This window comes from Pygocentrus nattereri, chromosome 27 (genome assembly GCF_015220715.1).
Source record: "Pygocentrus nattereri isolate fPygNat1 chromosome 27, fPygNat1.pri, whole genome shotgun sequence".
NCBI classification, from domain to species: domain Eukaryota; kingdom Metazoa; phylum Chordata; class Actinopteri; order Characiformes; family Serrasalmidae; genus Pygocentrus; species Pygocentrus nattereri.
Window position 1 is genome coordinate 6,412,024 of NC_051237.1, and position 10,413 is coordinate 6,422,436.

Sequence of the window (10,413 nt, forward strand, 5' to 3'; positions counted from 1 at the left end):
CCTCCCTTACCCCGAGCTCGCCTGTGCTGGTCTGCAGAGCTCCACAACCCGCGAGTGACACCTGGTGGCGAGATGCTGTAACACAGTCAGCCCGTCGGTGACGGCTGTGATTCGCTTTATTTACTTCAGAAGCGTTTGTGAATAAAAGCTTGCTAATGAAGTGTCTCTGGTTTGGAAAAGACGCCGATAACAGTTTAACGCGATAATGATGTTGTTTCGGCGGCAGACCGGAGAGGTGATGGAGCTGATAAAGGCCTGATCCTGAGGGTCAAAACCCTCCATGACGAAACGAGTCTATCCAAAGGCATAACTTGGAAAAACTATTTTTGAGTCCGTCCGGCCCTTTTCCTGGACCAGGTTCCTGTGGGAGGGCCACTGGAAAAGCATGGGAAAGTTCCTCTCCCTCGGAATCACTTTTCCCCATAACCGCCATTCAGCTCGGAGGAGAGACTCGGAGGGAGGAACTGTTGCACAGACAGATCAGGACAGCACAAACACATCCAGAGAGTGACAGGTAAGAGCTCATCGGTGTCAGCTCGTGTTTAGTGGACTGTAGTGGACAGTGCTGTATCTACACAGGCAGAGATGTGATCAGACCGTGCGGTACAAGAGCGGAATGCAAAGTGAAAGTAGCATCACCAGCAAATCACACATTATACACGCTGAGAGGAGCAGCGTGAGATCTTACAGTGAGGGCAGCTGCGTGGATGACAGGGAAAGCTGAAGGGTTGTAACTGGCACTGTTCACTGCATCTTCACTGCATCTTAAGAGTTGTTCCCCTATTTGGACATTTCTACATTTCCTTAGCCAATCAAGAACACACACACACACACACACACACACACACACACACACACACACACACATGCACACACACACACACATATATATGTATACATCACTGCTGTCGGATCAAAACCTCTTATCTCCAGAATGGTCACTTCACAGAGAAGGACACAACACACTCTACTTTTAATGAAAGTCAATGGAACCAGAGTTTTTTTTTAAAGTCCAATTGGGCCGTTGTTTTTTGTCCATTCATCATCAAATATACACTCACTGTAAAGGGTAACAGGTATTTTCAAATTATGTCAAAAACATTTTTTGTCAAAAAAATAACAAAAATAGAGATTCGAGGTTTTGTTCAGACAGCAGTGATATACATATACATACATATATACATATAAAATAGAATAAATACAAATAAGTACCGTGGTCATTTTCTGTATCGTTGTGTTCGTGTAATCATTTCCAACTTCTCTTTAGGGAAGTACATTATTTACAGCTACCGTCCTGTACATAGTTTATCTACTCAGTCCTTTATTAAATTAAACCAGATGTGCTGCTGATCTAATTTAACATTTAATGCAACTGAAAAGCAAAAATCTGAAAACATCAAACTTGTGTCCCATTTCTATTCTTCTAACCGAGATATTAATATCTGTTGTTAAAAAAGAGATAACCTTGTCACATTTTACTGTATTCATGTTTGTTTGTGTTTATTTAAATGTTATATAATGTTTTTACTGGTGGAAAATGTTGCAGTCACATGCTGATGACTAGATGACTGATGTAGTTTGCTTCAGAGTTGCGTGCAGTTTGCGTAAACAACAAACTCCCTCCGGCCACAAAGAGGAAAAAAAGCCCTCTCCGTCCAGATAAGGGCAGAGGGGTAAGAGCTCAGAGCAGGGGATGTTTACCCACATGTAGAGCAGTTTGTCATCCAGGGACTGCTCTAACAGAGACAGTGCTGGAAATGCTACAATCATTTATACATGTCTACAATCAACAGCAGTTAGATCAGCCAATACTAGGCTAGTTAAACTAGCTTATCTCTGTCTAATTCAATCTCACACGAAAGCAACACAGCAGCCCAAATTTTGTAAATACAGTGATCATGCAGTTTGATCAATAAAAGCTCTTCACTGTTTGTGTCTCTGGGACGTAAACGGCAGTTATTTGTGGAAAATGTCTCCCCGCAGGTTTATGTTGCTGAAGAAATAGGGGGACAAGGCTCATAAAGCTCTTACCTACTGTGACACGGTTGAAAAAACAAACAAATAACCAGCTTGGGAATCATATCTGGACATCTGGAGACTCTGAGCTGTGACAGAACTTCGTCATAAAGACTTTCTTGATGTAGCAAGTGTCTGTGAGTCAGCCACAGCTGTTGTACTCATATTGCAGGAGCTATAGAAATGAAAATGTGCACTGTTTATTTAAGTGGTTTCACCGAAATGTCATAGTGTCACAGGCTTGACATTTGCCAGCTGTCTGTTTGTGCTGACGTGATCGGCGATTCTCATTTCCTGTGTGTGTTAATAAAGGGCTCCCGCTGGATTTTCAGTTTGTGGCTTTGATGCTGTCCCATGATTGTCCCATAAGTACCAAACATCAAATTAGAAAACACCAGCAGTAGAATTCTAGACATCTTATGTTTAGATAGTAGAGGAATCTCTACTGATGACACAACTTAGTCCAAAACAAGTTTTACCCTAAAAGTGAGTTGACTATGAAGTATTTATATGCAAGCGTCAGCACAAACGCAGACTAGATTTATTAGACTAGGTCTTTAAAGGTGTTGTACATAGCATGACCAGAATGCTTCTGTGATGTGATGTGACGTTTAGTGATGTATTTGTTATATTGTTATATGTAACAAACATATTGTTTGCATACTGCCACTTTCTGTGAACAGAGTTCTAGAATTTTAGGGCTCAATTTTTTTTTACTTCTTTCTATGGCATTTTTGACAAAGCATTAGTCAGAGTAAATGACCTTCAGAAAATGTAATTTTGTAATTTTCCCACCTCAGGCTCTCAAATCCAATATATATGAGCTGTTTTCTTCTGAAATGTATGGCTTTTTTTGTAACCCCGTAACAAATTTTTTGGGAGCTACATATTTTATATATAAATGTCATCTTGCTAGAAAATAATGAATTCAGTTGACACATAGTGCCATTTTACTTGTATTAGTAGTTTGAACTAATGATTCTCATTACCACACTGACACTTCTGGTAACAGAACATGCTACATTACATGCTTTAAGACTACTTTCAAATGACTGAATAACATGGCTAAAACTTGGTAACAGTGTTGAAGCGAATAGAGAGAGATCATATTCCCCATCAGGCTGTGTTATTATATTATTAATGCAAATACAGAACACAAAGCAGAAGGGAAAGTTGAAAAAATATTTTAATATTTTAATCTAATTGTTTTCATTAAAATATGTGTAGTATATCATTTTCATTCAATTTTATATATACATTATTATATTACATACAATTTTATAAATTCATTAAATGTGTGTAACTTTGTTATTTATATATATATATATATATATATATATAAAAATAGCAGTGCATTAAATTTTACATTTAAAAAAATATAAATACATATTTGTTTTTTCTAACACGGTTTAATGGGTAAGCTTTACTCACACAGCTGAATCAATGTTTTGTGTGTAAATTAAGAAAATAGAATTTGAATACTTACTTGTCTGATGGTCAATCTGCAGAAAACAACAAGATGATCAAATTCCTGTATATATCATAATAAATGGAATGTTCCATTTTTCTATGAGGGGGAGCAGGTTTGGGTAACAGGGTTGTGCATAAAATATAAAACAGATTAAAATTCTTCTTTTAAATTAATAGGGAAAACAATTCTTTTGACATTAAATTACATGCTAATTAAATGATATTGTAATTATGACATCACTGGAAAATTTAATGAATATACTTAATTTAATTTAAGGGAAGTTTAAAAACAGTGTCACAATTTAAAAATTTTTAAATTAAATACAGATGTTTTATCTCTTTTTGTGATCATTGATTACTAATTTTAGTGATTTTATTTTACGTTTAAGTACAGATCCCTTTACTTTACACAGAAATGATAAACAATTACACCGACAACAAGGTAGTGGGACATAAATTGAGCTCTGTTTGTGAAAAGTGCCATTAATATTGGTGGATATTGGCTTTTGCAACATGCAAATAAGCCCATTAACTCATTCCACATGTTAATGTTCATTGAGTGTTTTTGTGAGAATCTTAAAGATATAAAGGATTCACATGATCATGGATTGCTGAATCGTGGTTTTGTCAAACTAATGCAGACCGTAACTTTGTTATATGCACGTGTTTTATTGTGTAATAGGGCAGTCACAATTACTCACTTCAAATTGGTTGCTTGATTTTAAAAAACGTTCAAAGTGAATTACAAATAAAATGTATATGAAATAAAATTAAAGGTTTTCTGCTATAAATTCCATAAGAAGTAAAAGTATGTTTAACTAGGTCTAGGATGAACCATTAAGCAGACTTAAGTGTGTGTTACAAGGTTCAAATCCTGCAAGTGCTTAGGCTTAAATAGGCCTATTAAATGCAGTGGGAAGTGAATGTATACCACTGTTAGCATTGAACTTAACATTGAAATTCCTATAGAAGCATTAGTAATTACTAGTAATTAGTAAGTAAGCATTAGTGTTATTGTATCAGTGGTTGTGAGGATCATTATAAAGCAAAAGTTTCTGCAATAAAGACTTATATAATAATACACACAGCCATGGGCTTTCACAATGCAAAGACCTCAGCTAGTGACCTAGTCCGCAATCACGATGCAAAGTCTCCGGCTCGTGGCCTAGTCAACTCCGCAATCACGATGTAAAGTCTGCAGCTTGTGGCCTAGTCAACCTCTGCTACCACGGTGCAAAGTTTCAGGTTTGTGGACTAGTCAAACTCCACTACCACAATGCAAAGTCTCCAGCTTGTGGCCTAGTCAAACTCCACTATCACAGTGCAAAGTCTCCAGCTTGTGGCCTAGTCAAACTCCACTATCACAGTGCAAAGTCTCCAGCTTGTGGCCTAGTCAAACTCCACTATCACGGTGCAAAGTCTCCAGCTTGTGGCCTAGTCAAACTCCACTATCATGATGCAAAGTCTCCAGCTTGTGGCCTAGTCAAACTCCACTATCACAGTGCAAAGTCTCCAGCTTGTGGCCTAGTCAAACTCCACTATCACAGTGCAAATTCTCCAGCTTGTGGCCTAGTCAAACTCCACTGTCACGGTGCAAAGTCTCCAGCTTGTGGCCTAGTCAAACTCCACTATCACGGTGCAAAGTCTCCAGCTTGTGGCCTAGTCAAACTCCACTATCACGGTGCAAAGTCTCCAGCTTGTGGCCTAGTCAAACTCCACTATCATGATGCAAAGTCTCCAGCTTGTGGCCTAGTCTAACTCAACTATGACAATGCAAAGCCCTCGGCTAGTGGCCTCATCAAACTCTACTATCATGATGTAAAGCCCTTGACTAGTGGGCTAAACTCTGCAATTATATTGCAAAGTCTCTGGTTAGTGGTCTAGTCAAACTCCTCTATCAAGATGTAAAACCCTTGGCTAGTGGCCTAGTCAGACTCCACTATCAAGATATAAAACCATTGGCAGTAATATAATGAGTCCCCACCTCATGGCCTAGTCAAACTCTGTTTTCATGGTGCAAAATTCCTGGCTCATGGCCTACTCAAGCTCCACTACTGCATCCCAAAGTCCCTGACTTGTGACCTAGTCAGACTGTGCTGTCATAGAACAAATTCCCCATTTCAAAGCTTAATCAAACTCTGCTACCTTGGTGCAAAGTCCTTGGCTTATGGCCTAGTCAGAATCTGCTACTGTGATGAAATGTGACCCGACTTGTCAAACTTCGCAATGAACAATATCTCAGTTAATGAGCCAGTGTGGACGTTAAAAAATATCTCAAACATATCACAAACAATGCAAACTCAATTCAAACAATACAACTCTGATGTAAATCAGCATACAAACATCTGTACATCATTCTCATAACAGACATACAGACATGGAGGCAGAGTTTAAGACATTTTTATTGTTTGGCCTTAAAAAAAAATCATTTGATTACTCAATTGATAAAGTGCTATGTTGCAAGGCATATGTGGCAATACAATCACAATATGATATTTTGTCCCTATCATGCAGCCCTAGTAAAAATATCCTTGTTCACATGTGTGTGTGTTTGCAGGTGCAGAGGATGTCCAGAGCTGACTGGGGTTTTCTGGAGCGTTTGCTAGTGGAAGGTCAGGAGTATTCGACGAACGTGGGACGTGTGTGGCTCACTGTACTCTTTCTCTTTCGCTTGCTCGTCTTGGGAACGGCAGCCGAGTCAGCCTGGGATGACGAGCAGTCCGACTTCATCTGCAACACCAAACAGCCCGGTTGTGAGGCCGTCTGCTATGATAAGGCTTTTCCTGTCTCCCACTTTCGCTACTTTGTTCTGCAGGTCATCTTCGTCTCCACACCCACCATTTTTTATTTTGGCTATGTAGCTCTGAAGACACATGAGGACCAGCAGACAGCAGAGGAGACCAGAGAGGAGCAGCGTGGGAGGCAGAGGAATGGAAAAGCCAATCAGAGTAAGCTAGATGTAATAAAGGAAGAGGATGAGGAAGATGAGAAGCAGGTGGAAAATAAGAAGAAACAGGGAGCGCCTCCAAAGCTGAAAGGGAAGCTGCTAAGTGTCTACGCGGTTAGCATAGTCCTAAAGATTTTGCTCGAGGTGGGCTTCATTGTGGGTCTTTGGTTCCTCTATGGATTTGTAGTTGCGGCAAAGTATGAATGCAAGCGTCAACCCTGCCCTCACACTGTGGACTGCTTTGTCTCGCGGCCAACTGAGAAGACCATTTTCACCATCTACACTCAGATCATTGCCGCAATTTCTGTGTTCCTGAATGTTCTGGAGTTGTTTCATCTCCTTAAGCTGGCCATCACCCGTAGTCTGGAGAAGAGATACCAGTACCATGAGCTTGGGAGGCAGATAGAGAGGACTCCTACAAAACTGGAGCTGGCAGAGGTTCATGCTCTTTCATACGAGGAGAAGGGACATCTTTTTCTCCCTGTAGACAACGACAGCTATACCCAGTCTAGCCTTGACTGGACTGAGAGGGAGCACCACCTAGCTGAGGACATGCTCCCTAGCTACTCAAACTGTGTAAGAAACAGCAAACCCAGACATCAGTCAAAAAAGCACATCCACTCCAAAAAACACAGTAGAAGTGACCATAAAGAGAAGCGCTCCAAAGACAAATACTATGTATGAAGACAAATTGAAAACTAATTAGCCTGGTCCAGTTTAATGGATCCTGTTTAGGAACATCAGAGCGAAGGATGCAATTCTCAGTGCGTAACTGTGAGACAAATGCCATTTCCCTTGTTTGGAATGTACTGTGCTCCCGGCTAAACTGCCTTCCTCCAAAAGCGTTTAAAGGTGTTAAGGGGTGAAGTGGCAGCCACGCAAACCCATTAACATCTCTGCTTCAGCAATGCTGATGCTCAGCACACAGAGGAATAATGGTTCTAGAGAGTCACGTGAGGGTGGACAGTGCAAAGCCAAAGTGCAGTTTAAGATAAAGGTACAGCAAAAAGTAGCAATTAAATGAATGTTACATTAAAAAAGATTTATCACGCCCATCAGTCAGCCAGTGTTTATGTATTTATCCATAATTTCTACATATAGAAAAGTGCTTTTTTTAGTTTTTAGTCTCAGGATGCAGCCAAACTCACAGCTGTCTAAAAAGTGTATAACAAAACTTAATGATCTGTTCAACTGTAACTTTTCTTCAGAGCAGAGTATTTCTGTAACAGTGAGTAAACAAAGCTGATGCAGTGTACCAGCCAAATATGTGAATTAAGAAACCAAGTATTTAACAATAGTTATTTTTTTTATTTTATACTGAATTTTATATTTATTCTGTTTAGTTCTAATAAATTTGTTCTTTAGTTTTCATTCACGTGTTTGTCATATTTAGGGCTTTTTTGTCAGAAAAGGTAAGTGCTTATTTAATATAACATCTTGTGCAGACCTCTTCTTTTAAAGCCTACATCATACATAACCATGCATCACACTTGGTGACTTAGTACTGATCGGCAGTATACATAAAGAGAGCACAATTTAAAGAATCCAGCAAAAATGTCTAACAAGGCCTTCAATTCAACCAATTTGCTAGCTTCTTATTCAAATTTACTGTCTAGAGCCTGATAGATGAATGGGGAATGTAGCTGCTGCAGCATTTAGGGTAGAACAGAATTGGAAAAAGAAACTTGCGGATGTCTAAGTTTACGATGTGAAAGCACGCACAAACGAAATGTCTTCATGCTAAATTATTGCATGGCATTACTTGGATTCACTGGAAGAAACTAGCTTTTCATTTGCATACCAGATAATCATAAGGGAATTTAAAATGTCATCTAAAGCCATTTCAGTCTGAAATCAGTTCAGCATTAGAAGGCACTTTCCAGCTAAAACCTGTTCATCAAATGTTTGTTTGGAGGCAAAAGGTTCATTGTTATTCAAGACATGGAGATAATTTTCAGCACACTCTGCTTCGATAGTCTTTGGACTGGTTTAAACTGGAATAAGCCTAGTCTAGGACTAAATTGCAGTGCCAATTGTGCATCACCCTTGGAGATTCTTTGTAGTCTAAGTTTAGGCTTAATCTCTGTTTGTTAAACCAGCCCATCTATTGTATTTTTTTTTGTAAATGCTTCAAAGTTCTGTCATATAAAACAGTGATAATATTCAGACACAGTGGTTGTTATACAAGAATCAACATTCTTTCCTAAAATAAACTGTTCTCATCATACATTCATATAGTGTACATGGTTACTTCACTGGTTAATTTGACAGAGAGATTTTTTCCAATTAGACTGTGACACATTTTACTAATGGTAGCCAGAAGGTAGTTAATCGAAAATGTGTCAGGGTCTGCTTCCAGCTATAGATATGGGTAGAATAAAATAAAGTAGTCTATGTATAGTAGCCCTTAGACACAGCATCAATTTTTGTGGTGAAAGTCTCCATTTAAAGCCTGAAGTGTTATATAAAGGAATGCACTATTGTATCATATGTATTTGTGTTCAGAAACTATTCAAAATGTTTGCTACAACTCATTTTTCGAAGAGCACTAAAAGGAATAGTTCATGGAGAATTTACACAATTATCCACATTCCCCAGATGCACTCGATCAGTTAAGACATCTGCTCTCCAAATTTCACTGGTTTGCATTTAGTCAGTCTTAGCGGGTATGGTTTAACTATAAAATAAGCAAAAGTTCACAATGCAGCTGAACATGTGCACAGCCAGGTTACGATCTAATTAAACCCAATGCATTAATTGAGATAGTAATAAACTAAATATATACAACTTCATCATTAATAGGGTGTTTTCTATTGGGAGGTGGCGGTCCCAAACGCTAACCCTAAGCAAGGCTTTATTTTAGCCACACCCCTGCATTTTACAGCAGGATATGAGACTGCATCCCTGTCCCTCATGACCACATAGTGAGCACTTAGATCCCATTGTTTAAAGGTAAATGGGTCACCAAAGTCTGAAAAGCAGTGTATTACATTGGGAATTGTTACTATCAAAATTCATTTTCTGCCATTAACAAAACTTTTTTGTGTTTATATGTGTAATATGTACAGTGTTTTATATGTGTACAAAAGCTGTGTGTACTATCATGTAGTGGCTAACATTTTTGACTTCTGCTTAAAATTAGCTACAATTGTCTCTATTAAATGGTTAATAATGTCTCAGTAGTGACATGGTTGTTTTGTTAGTGACAAATTTAAACGTTGTCATTTTTAATTTAAAAAAATAAGTTATAGGGTCACAAAGTCGATTAAAAGTCTGAAATGTGTTTTAAACTCTAAGACTTTGAACCAATTTGGTAGAATCATATGTTTATACATAAAAGGAATGAAAATAAACATAATCTCATATCCACAGGCTTGGATGATGTGCATGCACACAAAGGGGAACTGAATTCTGTGGGGGAGTAAGAATTCGGCACAACACCACAAAGCTGCACAGGGACATTTTGTTCATTTTCATAGTTCACAGTAAGTCAAACTGTGTGGTAAACCACACAGGCAAGTCTGTATGACCTTGAATACCTGGATGCAGTTTGAATTTATGAGTGGAAAATTGTGTAAATTGGGTTTTTTTCCCTAGATCATTAGTAGTACATTTTTTTTTAATCTCCCTCACATCAGTAAGATAAGATAATCCTTTATTAGTCCCACAACGGGGAAATTCTCAGTATTCGATCAGTAATATATATTATATATTTTTTAAGTCTGGGAAGCAAATAAATACATATGTAGACAAAAATAAATGTAGACAAAGCAACTTAATCTCACCCAGCCAGATTTACACACTTGAGTTCTGGGTATTCATATACCAACCAGCCATTCCATTCCATTTTATTGTAATTTTATATGATTTTATGGGGAATGTATATAAGGAGAAGGAAGTACGAAATCTATTACGCTTAGCAAAATATAGAAATATCACTTGTCAGAAATGTCAAAAGTATTTCAAACTGTCTGAAGAAA

General features: G+C 38.2%; 1 protein-coding gene across 1 annotated transcript; it reads left to right on the top strand.

The window, feature by feature from the left end:
- Positions 1 to 374: 374 nt before the first annotated feature.
- gja4 (gap junction protein alpha 4) lies at positions 375 to 9,607 on the top strand. Its single transcript, XM_017694159.2, has 2 exons — positions 375 to 514; positions 6,044 to 9,607. Exon 2 carries the CDS (start codon positions 6,053 to 6,055, stop codon positions 7,115 to 7,117), a length of 1,065 nt encoding a protein of 354 aa, XP_017549648.1. The 5' UTR covers positions 375 to 514; positions 6,044 to 6,052; the 3' UTR covers positions 7,118 to 9,607.
- Positions 9,608 to 10,413: the final 806 nt, after the last annotated feature.